This window comes from Furipterus horrens, unplaced genomic scaffold, assembly GCF_987537825.1.
Source record: "Furipterus horrens unplaced genomic scaffold, mFurHor1.1.pri manual_scaffold_2, whole genome shotgun sequence".
In the NCBI taxonomy this organism is placed as follows: domain Eukaryota; kingdom Metazoa; phylum Chordata; class Mammalia; order Chiroptera; family Furipteridae; genus Furipterus; species Furipterus horrens.
Window position 1 is genome coordinate 204,092,162 of NW_028327172.1, and position 18,462 is coordinate 204,110,623.

The following is an 18,462-nucleotide window of genomic DNA, read 5'->3' on the forward strand; positions in this document are numbered from 1 at the left end:
GCTATCTATGGATATGTACTGGGCCCAAGGAAAAATTCTCATCACCTTGATATCAGTTTCTTCAAAACTAAGTCTTTTTGCCACTTTTGAGAGGCTGGTGCCTCCAAGGTTAGAGTAGTTCTGCAGGTAGAATTCTAACCTTTTTCCTCATTTCCCCAAAATTTTTGAGTACTTTACCGTTGTCCTCAAACTGGGAACTTGGAGACCTGGTACTGGAATAGAGTGAAATCTGGATTTTAATTCTGACTTTGACATTGCAAGGGACAAGGAAGCCAGTGACTCTCAAACCAGTAGAAGATAATTAACAGATGAATCATGGAAAAGGGTTGAGGAAATGAAAGTCTGCAGCTCCTCACACACATCTCTGGGATCAAAAGGAGGAAGATTGTCATCACCAAACACAGGACAATGGAAAGATGTAGATAGGTAACTTTAAAAATAAGTTGGAGACAGACCTATAGCTAGATTACCCTTAGTCAATCACACTGTTAGTTAATAGTTAATCGCGTTAGATTGTGAACCTGGATTAACCAGTAATTGAGAAACAAGGGAGAAGGAGAGGAGAGGATGAGCTAACCGCATTAGGGAGGGGGAACTAATCATGTTAGTATAAAACCAGGTTACTTTGTCTACTTCATGTGCGCATGCCCCTGGCTGGTTGTGCACCAGACTCTGCAGACTCGTGAATAAACACCTCTCTTTGCTGTTAAAGTCCTGTGTCCACATGTTTTATTGTGAGCGTTTCTCACAACACTAACTGCCTCTATGTACCCTGACTGGTTTGGCTCAGTGGATTGAGCGTCGGCCTGCGAGCTAAGTGTCGCTGGTTCGATCTTCCAGTCAGGGCACATCAGAGAAGGAAAACTCTGACTCCAAAAAACCTCCACTGCCTTGCGGCATACCTCTTCAGGGGAAAGGCTAAGGGAGTAAACCCCGACAGAAAATCCAGAAAATCCGGAGCCAGAGTCCCTAAGGCGGTTTGACGTTGTAGTCAACACCGGCAACTCCTGCCGCGCACCTGAAGCCAAGCTGTATTGACTCCGTCTTCCCCTTGGACCCTTCAGCTGCGAAGAGAGGGGGGGTATGCTGCATGGGCAACAGCAGACCCTCCATATCACCCCGCCCAGGCTCTGTAGCTTCAGCTTCACTGGAGAGGACACTCCAGCGTCATCGCAAGATGTCGATTCAACACGGGAGGAGACAGATACCGTGTCACTCCCGAGTCGGACTGCACAGCCATTCTCGGTGGTGCAGATAGACTCTTAAGAAGCTACACCATCGTCTCTCGAGACGGACGGCTGCCGACGACGAACTGCCTCTATAAACTTGGGCACGACCTATGGTTCAAGTTTACTCATTTTAAAAGGACATAAAAAAGAGAAAATCAGCTGGAAATTCTTTTCTAGATTTACAATTCAATGATTAATGTATCATTGTTACAGAAAAGGGGAGTCCAAAAAACCCCAGAGTTTGGGGCTGGGAGATGGGGAGAAGGAAGCATCTTTCAGAATGCCTCCACATGCCTGAGGCTGGTGGCTAGTGTCTTTCTTATGCAAAATGGCTGTAATCCATCAAAGGCCTCAGGTAGATGGGAGGGGTCTTGGACCAGGGGATGCTATGGAGAAAGCACACACAGCCTGTGTGAGGTTCTGTGAATGGTCAGAACTGGTAACCGCACCCACTGCATCAGAGGACGTAGTCAGGGATTTAAAAACAAGCGGCAGACATTTTAAGGGGTCCGAAGATGCAGTTTTAAGGAAGGGGCGTGCCTTGCTGCTTTGAAAAGGAACAGACTGACCACGTGGATTACAAAAGGACTAACTATACAGTTTACAAGGAGGCTGAGAATCCACGAGGTTCTGGATTAAAAGCTGGCAGGCACCATAACACAGACGAGGTCTCCCCAGTCAGAACTGAATGATTGGCAGCTACCGTTAAAGCTGAACTGTGTTTGGAAAGTAGGGAAACGGTTTCTCTAACTTTTCTAAAACTAGCCTGGTTTGCTAAGGGGAGGCAAGCATATGTGTTTATGGGTATTTTAAGGAACATAAAACTTAACGGCAGAAATCCACAAATAATCTAAATCTATGTAACTGTTAAATAAACAATTCTTTTTCTTTTCACTAAACTCCGGTATCGAGAGTTATAATTCTGGCGGCGGGCAATCGGGCCCCTGACTAAAGAGCCCGTGGGTTCTGTTTCAATTGGAGCAGCTCAGGGGTTCTGTAACACCATGACATCCATTTCCCATACTACATAGATCACCCAGCTCGAGTTGGCCCACAGATCTTTTTGTTGTGCATTTCTTCTGGAGATGAATGCAACTGAGCAAGCAGATAGGGTCTGGATCCTCACCTTAGCCCCCAAATTTGCTATGGCTTTAGGGGCAGACCTAATGGTTGTGTGACTTCTCAACCTCTCTCTGCCTTAAAGAGTCCACATCTATAAAATAACACCATTCTTGCAGGGTTACTGTAGGAATAAGTGTAGAGCTATGGTTAATACTGTGGAAGCGTATAAAAAAAGTACACCGCGGGTGGGGGGAAGCTAGTTATGTCCTTACTGTCAATTTCTCTATTGTATGTTAATTTAAAAGACAATAGGTTGAGCGAACGCTGTCCTGATTGGGTAAAAAAAAAGAGAAAAATGGGTTACAGCAAGTTTTGACATTTTTCTCATCTGTTTCCTCACTGTGACTGAGCGGCCAGTGACTTCAAGTTCTAGAACTGCAGTTGTAAAATAGTTGGGTTCCAGTCCTGGCTCTGCCCCTTATCAGCTGGGTGATCTTGATTGGTTTCTCAACCTCTCTGAGCCTGGGACGCTCCTAATACCAGAGTAACACCTAGCACTGATCATTTTCCTTTCTCAATTTACTAAATCAGAGGGGCGCGAAGGCCAAAAGGTATCGCCCAGTTTAGCAGTCACTCAGCTGCCATTAAGCGCCGGCGATAAGGAAGTGGGGCGTATGTGGAATTCCCGCCTCCAGTGCGTGCGCGCCCACTACGCACGTACGCACATCACGCTGCGGAAGCGCGCGCGCAGGCCCAGCCCTCGTCGTCGCCGCCATTTTAGCTCCTGGGTCTGGCCGCACGGTGTAGGCTGTTGTAGCGGGAGGGGTAGGGGGTCCTCCAGAGTTAAGTAGCTGCCTTCGACTCCACCGATAAGGCCGTTTTGATTCCTTCATATTCGTCCTCTCGACGATGTCCAAGCGGCACCGGTTGGACCTGGGGGAGGATTACCCCTCCGGCAAGAAGCGTGCGGGCACCGATGGGTAAGCCAGGCCGGGGCGCGAGGCAGCGGTTCGGGCTTTGTTGGAGTTACGGCGGGGAGCGGGCCAGGGCAGGCCTGGCGGAGCAGGACTCGTAGCCCGACCCATTGTTTCCTTTCGGGCTCGGATCCCAAGCGGCGGGTCGGGGAGAGCGGCGCCACTCGGCGTTAGGCCGGGCAAGGGCGCGGGGAGATGGTGTTGCACGGCCGCCGCCCGCCCCGGTCGGGAGGGTGGAGAGGCCTCTCGTGGCCACGAGGACGTCTCCTCTCCCGACTGAGCCAAGGAAGAGTCACTTCGAGGGGAGCGGACGGGAGGAAACCGCGGACCTCGTGGCCCGGGTTCCCGGGTGAGGCCTGGAGCTGGGGGAGGGGATGGAGGAGGGCGCGGCGGGAGTGTTGGCTGCTGCGGGCGGCAGGTCCTTCTCAGGCAGAGGGGCCGGGGAAAGGGCCTTGGGGGCGGTTGGATGCTCAGCCAGGAGGAGGGAGGGAAGTGGGAGAAGCGCGTGGGTCCTCGTTGGCTGGTGTGGGGGCGGCGGGAATTGAGTTAGGCGTGCGGACGGAGTTCCCGGGGGAAGGGAGAGGAGAGAGCGCCTGCGGGGAGAAAGGAAAACGTGGAGTATACCTGCTGGGCAGGGAGGCTGCCGGTTGGGAGCCTCTGCGTTCATCCTTTGGCGGGAGAGCGCAGGCCTCCGTCCATTCAAACACTTAAAAGTAGGTCCTGGGCAACTTCCGCTCTGTGCCGGCGCTCCCGCCATCTCCTTTATTTTCTGCTTTGGCTGAAACAGTGGTTATCGGGCATTCCTGGGCTAGGCATTAGAAGGCATTATTCTTTTTTCTCCCCAGTAACTTCTTGATTTCTACCTCTTCTGCGTTCATAAATAGCTTTTGAAACAAGAAGACCTTTTTCAAAAATTGTTTTTTAGTATTTATGGCGAAATATCGCACGTGGGGAGGTTGAGAGTTGAAACACACGGAGACTCGCTCCAGATTGCCTTCCCTTAGTGTTTCTTTAAAGGTACAGATGAATATAACGATTGCATCAACATCATTTCTTGTCCAGTGTGAGTTTTCATTCCTCAAGTGCAGGTATTTATTTGGATAATTCAGGCAAAACACAGAAGTCTGAATATCCAAATACTTTGCATAACCTTATTTTTATTGTGTGTGTGTGTGTGCATGTTCAGAATCACTGTGTCAGATCATCTATATAACTTGAGAATTTTTGTTCACCCAAAGCCCCTCACTGATTTCCAGTGATCTGATTTCCAGGAGTATGAGCTAGCGTAGGCTAGGGTGGGCTTTTTATTGAAAATGGGAAGCAGAAGTGTGTAACATTGTAATCTTGTAAATTTTTTAGTTTGCAATGTTATGTTAGACTTTAGTTTTCTCTTTTTAGGATGCAACCCCTCCCCCAACTTTAGAGTATTTGAAGTACTTGTCTCACAGACTGTTAGAGCTGGAAACGACTTTAGAAGAGCGCAGTCAACTCCACTTAAAGGAGAAAGGGAGACCCAGAGTTGTTAGGTGGCTTGTGCAACCCTATGCAGTTCACAGCTGGATTTAGAACCGTGATCTTTTCATTTTCACTCTTAGGCCCTTGCTTTTTCTATTACAGCACGCATGCTATGAGTAGCTAAGAGTCATTACAGCCTATTTTAATGACATTTTTGATGGGTTGGTAAAGTAGGGAACACTTGGTTCCTGGGTCCTGTGAAGTAAAAATAAATTATCTGATTAAGATGCAGTTGATGTCTTTCACAAGAGTTCAGATTGGAACAAAATACCCTGGGAGGGAATGAATTTACTTACCAGTATTTGTGTGTATGTGCACCATTAGGGTCCCATTTGTACATGGGTTGCTCCCTTTCTCTTGCAAAACAAATATCCTTATTAAAAATGTGGATTTTCTAGGTCTATGAGGGTGATCTTATGATTCTCTTGGTTATTATATGACATTACCTGTAATAAAGCCCAAGTTTTGAGCTATTTGGAGGGACATTTGTCAATTTCTAAGTCACCTGAATGTCATTTTTCATTAAAATAATTTTTTTAGCAGTGTGCTTAACCACGTTTATTAGTGCTCATGTTTTTTTATTTTTTTTCCCTCTGCATACTTTATAACTTAAAAAGTCACTTGTTGACTGTCATGTAATCATACAGATTATTATTTTAAGCACTGGTAGTTAGCACGTGGTTTTATCTGAGAAGCTAGGCTTGTCAGTTTTGTAATTTCATTGCCAAACTTGGCTCTATCATTTCCCCGGTACAGAGTGGGAGATTTCAGGCTCTTAAACTATACACAGGGTGGGCAAATGTAGTTTTACAGTTGTTCTTGTATTTATTGTATTATTTTCATCCTAACAACTGTAAATCTACTTTTGCCCACCCTGTAGAACTTTATTTACTTATAGTATATTTTAATTGGGGGTCAGGTGGGGAAGTAAAGGTTTCTGTTACAAAATGACTAATTTCTTTTCCCATCATCCTACAAATTTATATATATATATAATTAAAACCAAAGACAACCTACTGTTGAAATAATGGGAAAAACTTTTTGAAAATAGCAACATTTTTCACTTCGATGTTAGTTTCCGATATTCCTGTTGAGAGCATTTCCTGTTAAATGGTGGAAATGTGAAACAAATATAATAATATAACATCTGTAGAGTACATACTGTGCTCTTGAAACTATCCTAGGTGCTTTATATGTGTAAGCACATCTTTACTACAGTCCTCTGATGTAGGTGAGCTTAAGTACCTTGCCCTGGGGGACACAAGCATGTCCATACATGAAGATACAAAGGCAAAGCATTCCATGAAAATTTCATCCCTGTCTAATCCTTTGATGAACTTTTTATTTAGATGTCTGAATATTTGTTCACAACTATGAACTATAATATTTAATATCGAGGTATTTCAGTATGTTTTATTCACTCAGAAATATGTCAAACTATAGAATACGTTATCCTTTTTATTGGCTGCATGGTATTTCAGTTGTAAAGGGTGTGATGACTTTTAACCAATTTCCTGTTCAATGATGCTATGGTGGTTTCCCAGACTTCATTATTTTGTGAGTGAAAAGTATGATGGACGTCCTGTGTGTACATATTAGGACACTTATATCCTTAAGAGAAGTTTCTGGAAGGGAGATTGCCAGATAAAAAGCAGTGCTTGTGTAAAGTATTCTGATTTTGATGACCAGTTTACATCCTCATTAGCATTTTAGTTCCTGTTTTTCCATGTGGAATTTTAACATGGTATTGTAAAATTTTAAAAACCATTGAATGATAAGCAGTATTTCATTTAATTCTTGAAATGCCCACAGGGCATGACTAGCCATGTTTTATAGATAATGAAAGAAATAACTGGCCGTCTAGTTAGCCTGAGTGCTGAGGAAGGATTGAGCCTAGAGAGTATAGAACCATGTGTTCAACAACTGTCGTATTGTCACTCCCTCCCAGTATTGTGGGTAAGTGATTATAAAACGCTGCTTTGATAGTTTTTAAGCATGGTACCTCACATAGTATATCTTAACAACGAAACTGCTTTTACTAAGTGCCTATTTAAAAAATTGCGTGTGCACAAGTCTACACATATTTATGAAGCTGTGGCTTTGAACCCTCCTTGACTGATGTTTAGTTTTTATTTTCCCTTCCCTGTTGATGGTAGACAGGTTGAATCATCAGCAACGTTTTGAGGTGATTTAATTTGCCTTCTGCATCCTTTCTGTTGCTTTCTTATTTTAATCTAAGAAATTGTTTTTTAATAGTTTTCACTGTGCAAATTAGTGAATTGGGCTTAATTCTCTTAATGGAGAAAATTTTCAGTTACCCAGGAAGATTACAGAAGGCACCTGGAACAGTTATTTGCCCAAAAAAGATCGTAAGTTTTGGGAAGATGGAATTATGAAGTTGCCTCAAAGATGGCAGAAGGTAGTGGAACGAAATGGTGAATACATTGTTCAATAAAGTTACGGGTGAAAATGAAAAATGTCTTATTTTTACTTAAAAACCAAATGAATTTTTTGGCCAACCCAGTACCTTGCTGGTTATGCAACTCAGTGCTTCTTTTACTTTTATATCACAGTTACCCCCAATTTTGTGGTCAGCAGATAATCTTTGTGTCTTCAGAATGCATTATATGCTTCATGGGTCCTTGAAAAACATCTTTGTTAGTTTAGATGTTACTGGAACAAAGCAAGGTGATAATATATGATTTACTTTGTCTATCACTCCATCTCCTATATTTTATAACATTGAAAGGTTAAGTCCGTATCTTAAGTGCTAGAAGTATAGAAGTTAGTTAAACTTTGTCGATTTGTGTGCCACCCCATCCCTGTGTTGGAGTGCTGGGAATGTGAATTCTTTTTATTTAAGTCAGATGGTCTTTAAAGGTTCTTTTACGTTCTATAGTCTTTAGCAGTCCAGTCTTTGAACCATTTGGGGCTGCAGTGCTTCTCACTCTTCTGGGCACATTTCTGCCTACCCTGTTATAAACTGCACCTCATTCACATTTGGGGCAGTCTAAATACTTATTTAATTAATGAACACCTTAGACCAGAGGCAGAATGAGAAGCAAAGAAAGGATGACTGATGGCATGTTTCAAAGATAAGCTAGGAAGCTCAAGTTCTGAATTGTGAGACTTCATTTTGCATGTTTATTAGGTTATCCTTTGTATTCTTTTTCCCTTTGATTTTCTTTTTATGCCAGGTGGGATGAGAGACTTTTTTCTTACCTTAGATGTCCTGTGGTTCTGTAGAAGGTGATCATTGAGACATATGTGTGTCAATATATGTAAAAGTGGATTATATATGTGAAAAGTGTATATATAATAAGGCTTTTATCTTTAAGGAAATTCCTAGGGAATAGAATTGCATATTTAGGGAAAGACAAGATCAAGTGTAATTGGTTAGCTTATTCCTGTAATTGGGGAACCACCTTTCCTCGTGTTGGTTTTAGCATTTTAGCTGTATTTTACCAAGGGGGTTACTGTTGCCCAGCTGTTACAAAGAATGAATAGTCTTCACCCCTCTCCAACCGATGATTGAGGTGTTGGGAAATTTGTATGTCTTGTGTGTTAAGAATAAGCAATGACATGTCTAGTGGCTTGTGTCATAGCTCCTTATTGTCTGTTCCAAGTCTAGGTCCAAACACCTTGTGGCAAGTTTGTCTGCTTTAGGACTTGGTCTGAAGTAAACTGGATTAGTAGAATGAATAAGCCTAAACTGTTTTAAAATTATTGTGTTAGGGATCATCTAGTAACTGGAAGTAGATACTAGAATTGACTAGTTAAAATTGGCCTAATTTTAATAATAGTGCACATCTGTGCAATTTTTAGCAACTTACAGTGTTCAGTGAAGTGCTTTAATAGGTGACATAAGTGTTACATAGGTTTACAAAGTACTTCCAGTGTTTTACTATTGTTATTAAGGATACCACGCCAAGAGTAAATGAAACAAAAGGATAAAAAGTGTTTTAATTTTAGTTTCTTATACAGCAGTATATGCTTATTGAACAAAGTTGGGAAATGCTGGCAAGTAGAACTTAAGAAAATTCACTGATAATCCTTCAACTCATATTTGTATTATTATACGTGAGGTGGAGTTGTCTTTGTCCAGAAGCAGTGTTTTTGCTAAATTTCTAACCTGACATTCAGTGCAAAAACTACCTTTTTACATAACTTGAAGGAGACCCTGGGAAAGTTTGTATTCTATCTTTTTTTTTTCTTTTTTGGCGTCATTTGGTTCTACCTTTTCCCCACCCTGCCCTCAGTACTTAACTTTAAGTAGGAAGAGATTTTACTTGCAGAAGAATGCTGAGTTCTTGTGTTAATCTGATGGCGAAAGCTTGTGGACAGAGAGAGTCCCTTAACAGAATTTGAGGCATCATCAAGAAAGGGAAGGGTGTTTATGGGTGAGGCATGGAGAATCCACGATTCTAAGTTCTTTTCATTATTTCTGGTACTTAAGTAATTCACTGAGCCTTATAGCAGTTTATTCATTTGGTTGTTGGACGTTTACTTTCTTTGTGACTAAAACGCTGCTGTGAACAGTTCAAAAAGTTCAGAATCTGAATTCTAAATTTGTTTATTTATTTTTTAGGAAGGATCGAGATCGTGACCGGGACCGAGAAGATCGGTCTAAAGATCGTGACCGAGAACGTGATAGAGGAGATAGAGAGCGGGAGAGGGAGAAAGAAAAGGAGAAGGAATTGCGAGCTTCTACTAATGCTATGCTTATCAGTGCTGGATTACCACCTTTAAAAGCTTCCCATTCAGCTCACTCAACCCACTCAGCTCATTCAACACATTCAACACATTCAGCGCATTCAACACACACGGGACATGCAGGACACACATCACTTCCACAGTGCATTAATCCGTTTACCAACTTACCCCACACTCCTCGATACTACGATATTCTAAAGAAACGGCTTCAGCTCCCTGTCTGGGAGTACAAGGATAGGTTTACAGATATTCTGGTTAGACATCAGTCCTTTGTACTGGTTGGTGAGACGGGGTCTGGTAAAACAACACAGGTGAGTTATTGTATACCACGCTATGTATTGGATTAATGTTTAAGTCTATTAAATGTTGTTAATTGATTCTGGTGGCCATTCTCATTGTCTGCTTCCCGGTAGGACATCTTATAGAATAGCCGCTTTCGTGTTTAGCGTTTTTTAGTGACTTTCAGAGTGGGAATTAAGTAGGGAGTACCTATTTCCCTGAGCCTGCAGGGGAAAATAGCAGTGGTATTTTTTCTGGTTCTGTTACATTAAAGGTGGCAGAGAGATGCTCTCACTCCCGCTTTGTGCAAAATTGGGGGTATAAGGTTTGTTTTCCAGTGCTTGGGTGGAGAGATCTGAACCACTGGAGTGGTTTCATTTTTGTCATTCTTGTTTCTTTTTTTTTATTTATTTGTTTTGAACCATATGAATATTATTTTTTAAAAATGGAAGAGCTATATAAAGTCCCTTTACTCGTGCCTTCCATCCATGTAGGTACCTTCTACACACACAACCAAACAGTTACTAGTATCTTGTTAGTAATATATCCAGGATATTTTTCTTTCTTTTTTTAATTATATTTTATTGATTATGCTATCACAGTTCTGATTTTTCCCCCTTTGCCCCTTCCACCCTGCACTCTTCACCGGGATACTTTTCAAACATGGGTGAGCCATTATTTGCCGGGTCCACGTTACAGGCATCTAGGCTGCTTTTAATGGTTGTTTTTGCATGAGCAAGTATGTCTGTAGGATACATTCCCAGAGGTGGGAATTGCTGGGTCAGAGGATTGTTTGTAATTGTGATACAGCCAAATAACTTTCAATAGGTAACATCAGCTTACCTTTCCGTGAGCATACCTGAGAGCATAATGTGCGAAACCATTAGTGTGTGCGACTGAACTTGAATTTTTACAAATCTAATGGTGAAAAAAAGTATTTTAGTGTAATTTTAATGTGCATTTTTCTTGCTGTGACTAGGCATTTTTTCATATGCTTGAACCTGAGCCATCAGTTAAAAATTTCTTAGAAATTGCACAAGTTCAGGAAAGTGTTGAATTTAATGATTACTTGTCATGTAGAAATAGTTATTAATATGTTATTTCCTACTGTCCTGTTTTCCATGTTAATGTACTTATGATACATGTTTATATTTGAGCATACTGCATATACAAGTTATCCTTATTTGAAGTTATATATGCCACAAATCTATCAATTTGAGTACTTCATGGCATCACTTTGAAAGATTACAGTAGCAAATAAAGGAGGAAGCTTATAAAAGTCTGAGCCTTAATATGCTTTTTCTTTTTAAAAAAAACTTAGTGTTGATGTTAGAACTGAATCTTTTTATTTTTATCAGTTGATCAAGATTTACATAGCCCTGACCTATATGACTAGGTTGGGTTGTCTCACAAAGTGAAGGATTGCTGTTTTGGTTCCCAGTCAGGGCACCTTCCCGGGTTTGGTTCTGTTCTGGGTCTGGGCACAAACGAGAAGCAACTGACGATCTCACATCAGTGTTTCCCTCCCTCTTTATCCCTCCTTTCCCCCTCTCTAAAAATAAATAAAATCTTTTTTTTTTTTTAAGAGTTGAATACATGAAAAGATATCAACTCTAAAATTTACTAATAGTGTTTTTTAATAATTATTTCAGCTAGTTTATCTCATCTACATAGTACTAACAACACCCATTTAATTGGGTAAAGCTAGGCACTGTGTACTTAAGTATTTCAGTTTTTCAACATTTCTGCAAGGAAGTTTTTAGTTACCGTTTTACAAATGAGCGAAATAAGGCTTGGATTTATAAGAATCTTAGGTTTTATGAATTTTTCTGGGTTGCATAGTAGATTTAGGAGGGCTCAATATTTAGTTTTTCCCCTTTGTCTCCCAACCAAAATTATATTTATTTCATACTGTTGTTTTGTGGTCTTATGGTTAATTAACCCTCCAGAGATGAATTTATTTAGTCACAGTGTAGAAGAAGGTTGAAGTCTACTCAGAACAAGAAGTTTATGATTATTTGGGTTGTTTGTTTGGATATTTAAGATACTTGGATACTTAAGATTGCAGAGCATTTAGGGGACTCAAGGAAACCAAACTGTTAAATAGTGAATTTCACCTACATGCATTTTGGCATATGTTTAGTAAACTTTGACTCAAAACTATTAAGAGTAGTAAGCCAATTTTTGGTTATCTTTTTGAGCCTATCAGAAAAATGAAATTCTCGCCCTGACTGGTGTGGCTCAGTGGGGTAGGTGTTCTCCCGTGGACCGGAAGGTCCAGAGGTTGATTCCTGGTGGGGGCACATACCTGGGTTGTTGGCCAGGTTCCCAGTTGGGGGCATGCAAGAGATAACTGATCAATGTTTCTCTCCCATATTGATGTTTCTGCCCTCTCTTTCATCCTCCTTTCCCTCTCTCTAAAAATTTAAGATTTTTTAAAGTACTTTGTAACTTAATTCTCCAAACAGTAAAGACATTTCATGTTGCAACTTGATATGCCCATATGGTACCCATATATGAGAAACGAAACCTAGTTCAGCCAATGGACAGTATGAGCAAGGGCACAGGTTTAGAGAAGGGAAGCATTGAATGCCCTGGACAGAGTGTAGGCTGTATGTGAAAGAGTGAGGAGGTGAGTTAGGGCCAGGTGAGACTGGGACAGTGGGTTGGGCCTTAATATATCTACTGTAGGTGGGGAAGCCATCAGAGTTTTTATGGTTTTTTTTTTTTAACTCAAAGACCACTGTGAAGACTTTTTTTTAAATCCTCACCTGAGGATATGTTTATTGATTTTAGAGAGAGAAACATCGATGTGTGAGACAAACCTCAGTTGGTTGCTTCCCATATATATACGCCCTGATTGCGAATTGAACCAGCAACCTTTTGGTGTACAGGATGACGCTCAACTGAGCCACCTGGCCAGGGCCATCAGAGCTTTTTGATTGAAGGGGAATGACAAGGATTTTTACAGAATGTCCTGTCTGGTGAGAATGTTGATGACAGACTATGCAGTGGGTCAAAGTACAGGACAGTAGAATGAATAAAGGATAGGCTGGAATTAGGGTGTTACTTTTACTAAGTAGGGGGCCTGGGAGGAATTAATAAGTATTTGGAGGAAGGTGAGAAATAGTTTTGGTTTTGAACTTGTTGAATTTGGGATACTATTCAAGTAGAAATGACCAACCACTAGGTCAGAAATGGGAAGTAGAGTTAGGACTGACATTCAGTGTCTTGTGGGTATAGAAGAATAAGATCACTCAGGATTGTAATGTACAAAACAAGAAGACTAGAGAGAGGGTTGAGGATCAGTTTTTAGGGAAATAGCCACAATAGAGGAAGCGAAGAGGCTGAAAGAAAGAACTAGCTTTAGAAGATTTGATCTCTGATGTGAATAGCCAGTAGCCTGCATATTTCAGGACCTACTTCCTTTCTTAATACTTTTCTTAGAAATATGAATAGGTGGATTGACTAAGCGGTTCTCCACATATTGTCTGGGAACCCTTGAAAGTCCTTGAGACTGGTTCAAAGTTTCTGGAATTTCATTCATACGCTTGCAAACAAAACAAATACTGTAACATTCAAAATAGCAGATAAAAGAATTCAACTGTCTTCTATTAAGCCAGACTTTAGAGATAAGCAGAAATATTAATGTACTCTTGCTAAATTATTTTTGGTTTGGAAAATGTAGTTATTTTTAATAGAAAATGTTTATGTTAATGTAGGATTAATTTTTGTTCAGACTGAATATTTTAGCTTTAATTTCCTGCTACGGTAAATCTATTAGTTATTTGGTATCCTAAGTTATTTTAAGAGTATAAAGATTCTGAGATCGAAAGTTCAGAACTGCTGAACTAGTCAAAACTTGATATTTTGTTTTCAACGTGGGAGTAAGCTTCCATTCACTGGAGTGAATTAAAAAATCTGTGAGCAATCGTGCCTTGGTAATTCTGAATTAATTTTAAATAGCTTCTGTTGACCAGGGAATGTTTTTTGTTTTTGTTTTTTTAAGTTTCATTTTGTTTGGTCTCAATAAAGTACGTTTTACATTTGTGAAAGGCTTGCTGAAATGATACATATATAAAGCCTTGCAGGAAAACTCCCTAAACTTTGGCCTTGGGTTTACAGACCCAGAGAATTACTTCTTTTGTACTGAGTATATTCATTTAAAATCCTTTAAAGTTATGCATTGTTATGTTACTAGAGAAGCAGTGTGCCTGTCTTTCAGGTATTTGTCAGTGACAGTAAATCCCCAAATTACAGAAGTAACCTAACTAAAATGTAATAATAGTATATATAGCAGTCAGTATGCTTCAGGTATCATTGTATAAATTCTGCACCCCAAAAATCCCCCCAAATGTGTGTTTTTCATCATGTCTTTGTGTCATTGCACTTAGATTTTTCCCATTCCACCCCCCCACCCCCCCCAGCCCCAGCAGGTAGTGAGGAACCATAAAAGTAGCGAATCCGTTTGCCTTTATTGATAATGAAATAAGAAATGCCCTGTTGTCATGGGGGTCAACCAACTTGAGGTTGTTGGTGTTCTCTTCCTTTTCCCTTGGCTGCCCTCCTTCATTCAGGGAAGTGCCGCTGCTTCTCTCAGTCCTGTTGAATCTGATAGGACAATTGCTGAAACTGACTTTTAGGATGGGTACCTAAGGTGTTGCCATTGTGCATACCTCTCCTAGATTCTGCTGGTTTATAAACCAAATTTAAATTGAAAGATAACAGCTTTATAATTATAAGTAGATATGATTTATGTTTTCACCTGCGTTTTGTAACTCATTGTATAGGAATTTATAGTTTCTTAGAATATTTTTGGAAACCTTTGTTATGAAGTAGAATTTTTTGTAAGTGGGCTTTTTTCCTAGTGCATAGAGAAGTGGTTAATGGTGGAACTGTTGACACTAGCGCATATTCAGCAAAGCCTCGGTGGACTTAGCCCACATGGAGTACAGTTATGTCATGTCAGTGTTACGTATGACCCTTCCTTGACTTGGAGTGCTCATTCTTTTATGAGTTGGAGTCATACATAACTTGTGGTGTGCCTAATTGAGTTTTTCGTTCAATTATTAAAACAAAATATGCAGGCAGAGTAGAATTAATTTAAATGTGAAATTATTTGCTAGATTCCACAGTGGTGTGTGGAGTACATGCGATCGTTACCAGGACCCAAGAGAGGAGTTGCCTGTACCCAGCCCAGGAGAGTGGCAGCGATGAGTGTGGCTCAGAGAGTTGCTGATGAAATGGATGTGATGTTGGGCCAGGAAGTTGGTTACTCCATTCGATTTGAAGACTGCAGTAGTGCAAAAACCATTCTTAAGTAAGTACTGTCTTTAAAATGGACACTTTCTCTTTTACTTTTCTGCCACTGGACAGGAAACTTTGCTGCTGGAGTCTCAAGTCATCCAAATTGAGAATAGTCCAGAGTAGGTAGGCCTTCTTACACTTACTAGATAATGTTTTATTATGAATTCTGTTTCCTGGTAGTAGTATACAGATGTATAGTAGACACTGAAGTTCAAAGGTCAGATTTCAGTTACCTGGTACTGAATGTTAGGTGAAATGTTATTTAAATATGATATAAAAGTCAAGTGACATATATTAAAAAAGGACAGTTACTTTTAGGAAGAATAATGTGTGGGATGTGATTTTATTTGGGAGATAGGCCTTTTAATGTTAATTATACATAATGTTATGCACTAAAAGGAGGAATCTTGTTATATAGTCTTGGAGTCTCCTCAAAGTCCTTATTTCTCTTCATTGTATGTGGCACACATGAATGACTACCGTATTAATCTTTCTAACGTTTTATTTAGCTTTTAAAAATAATTATCTTTATCTTACATTTGCATTTTGCATAAGTAGTGATATATGTTGCCTGATGGTACTTATTTTGAAAACCTTTGCCTTTTGTTGCTTCTGTTTATTCTGTAGAGATGTGACATTTAAATCATTTTCTAAAAATGATTTCTTTGTCACCATGCAATCCTCTTCTAGAGGTTGTTTCTAAAAGACAATTTTGGAATACATCGTTATATGGGCAGTAACGTGTCTTTGGTAGAAATATGTATACAGTGTTATGTAGGGAAACAATGCATTCTATAGAAAAATTTTAGCATATGCAGAGTAGAATAGTGTAATGAACTTCCATGTGTCTATCATGCATCTTTAACCATAGCCAGTCTTGTTTTGTTCATATCCCAACCTTTTCCCAGTCTCATAGAATCTGAAGCAAATCCTAGACATCATACTCTTTCATCTATAAATATTTTAGTGTATGTCTCTCAGATAAGGTTTTAAAATATAACTGATACCACAACCTAAAACTTTTTTCTTAATCAAAATATGTACCCAGTTACTCTTCAAGTTTTATGTCATTTTCTAGTTTCTTTGATGTGTATTACATTTTATTAGAACTTCAGATTAATGAATTCAGTATCACTTTTAATATCATTTGAACCTGTGTTTACTTAAGGCATGTTTTTGGCTTAAATTGTACACTTCATTGGATACATTTGTTTTTGTTTAGTGATAATCACATTATTGATTGGTTGTAATTAAAATGTAATTGACAAAAGAATTACATAAATTAAATCATAGCTTGTGGTTTTATATTACTTTAAAATGCAATAATATCAGGTACTTGATAACAAGGGATAGGTTTTACTCGTGTTTAGGAAAAACAATATTCTGACATTGATTCACTATGCATTGAACTGTTCTTGGTAAGGCACAGTTGATCAGGGAGAATAGAATTTGGAAAATTGGAAGATGAGAAAGTTACATTGCAGTATTGGGGCAGTGTGTGTGTGTAGTAGGAAGTGGTAGGTTTTCAAAAGATGTATACTGTACAGGGTCAGCGGTAGTTTTGACTAATGGGAATGCTCCATTAAAAATAGTGTTGTATGAATTCCTAGATATATTTTGTATTGTCACCTATCAACTCACTTCTTGAGAACACAAATGTAAAAAGAATTAAAGCTTTAAATGAGGATCATCTACATAATCAATTGGATAGGAAGAGTAAATACATCAGATAACTATTAATACTCTTCATTAACTATTTTCACATATAGATTTTAAGTGTGTATGTGTCTGTTGTGTAGCCAGAATTCTTTACTTTTTCACCATAGAAGGATGGTAAAGAAGACTTAACTTCTGAAGTTTCTGCCCGAGGGACTCAGAATTGAACCAAATCTTTTTTATATTCATTGTTGATGATAAATACCATTTAAATAGATTTGTTTGAGAGTACTTTAGCTAAATTAGTTTATCTTTAAGTCATTTCTATACAGATAAAGAGTACAAAGTAGTTAATTCAATTTTTTTGTACCCTACGCATACATTTTAGGTTCTAGGTCTAACATTGTCATTTTCAGAGGACTGGGTTTAGCATAAATGAGGCAAATTAGTTTGCAGAACCACCACTGCTGAATGGTTTTTATGTTTTGTTATGTGCTTGCCTGTTCTCTTTTCCCTGAAGTGTTCTTTTTGCCATCTTGTAAGTGATGGGGGGGGGAAGCACCCAAAAAAACCCAATGAGGTGGCTAAAGAGAAGAGCAAGACCTGTTAGTGAAAGATAGTTGCCAAATTTGTGACTAGTCAGAGAAAAATATCTTAATTCATTTTAATGTATTTATATTAAAGGAAGAAGTTGATACACTTTGTGGTCAGTTAAATTCTTTTTTTTTTTTTTGAGGTAATAAAACAGATAGTCTTGACTCTTCTGGAAAACATCACAATATTTGAAGTTGTTAATTTGATTGCTAATTTCACTGTTATTTTAGGTGATGCTTCCTTTTTGTCATTGCGTGTGTGTCTGCCCCTCCGCCCCCACCTCCCTGGCCGCAGAATCATTGTTCTGTTTGGATTTTGAGGGAGCCCAGTGATTTACATGAGTAATAGTCATTTAGTCAAATAACTCAGTAACTACTATGCCGGGCAGTGTTACGTACAGTAGTAAAAAATAAATCTGGTCCCTGTCTCCATACAGCAAATAAAAAGTAAATGTAAATTTCAAATTCTGATTAGGCTTCTGAAAGAGAACATCGGAGTTTATATGAAAGCATGATTTGAGAACTCAGTTGAGGTTGGAGAAGAGGAGAATTTAAGTCAAGGCTTAAATTTAAAGTAATGGCTTGCTAGATTATGGGTTGTGGTACAGGGTGCAGAGCTTTCTTGGTAAATGGAACAGCACTTTTTAAGAACTTTTTTCTAGAAGGGAAAAATAATCCTTTTATTTGAGAAGGCAGTATCTGTATATTTAAAGTATCCAGCTGCTCTGTGTAAATCAGCACTGTTCCAGATCACTGGAGATATTATAGGGCTGCTTTATGGACGGTATGGATGATCACAGATTGGTTTCTCTTTCTTGCCTAATTGGAGTATAAACTCTGGGAATAGAGACTCTGCCTGTACCTGTATACTTGCTTTGTGCATGGAACCCTTTTGAAAAACAAAAACAAATGAGAAGGGTAGGGGCAACAGTGTGGAATTTGTCACTTTTTCATCTTAATCGTGGAAAAGGTGTAGATTTTTTTATAAAAAGACATTTCCCCTGATTTGTTAAAACTTCTCTTGGTGGGAAAGGGCATAGTGACAAGGTGATTTGGTGTACATGATGTGCCTTTTATTCTGAATCTTGCTTTTGGATATCACATTCATTCTTATTTCCCTTTCTGTCACAAGGC

At 39.5% G+C, this 18,462-nt stretch overlaps 1 protein-coding gene across 1 annotated transcript in view; it reads left to right on the top strand.

Moving 5' to 3' along the window:
* Window positions 1-3,064: 3,064 nt before the first annotated feature.
* The window catches only part of DHX15 (DEAH-box helicase 15), a 52,004-nt gene continuing 36,606 nt past the window's right edge, over window positions 3,065-18,462 (top strand). Inside the window, exons 1-3 of the mRNA XM_090267017.1 lie at window positions 3,065-3,271; window positions 9,369-9,804; window positions 14,899-15,092. Of these exons, the coding sequence (XP_090123143.1) occupies window positions 3,201-3,271; window positions 9,369-9,804; window positions 14,899-15,092 (701 nt within the window). The 5' untranslated portion in view covers window positions 3,065-3,200. The remainder of the gene's footprint in view (window positions 3,272-9,368; window positions 9,805-14,898; window positions 15,093-18,462) is intronic.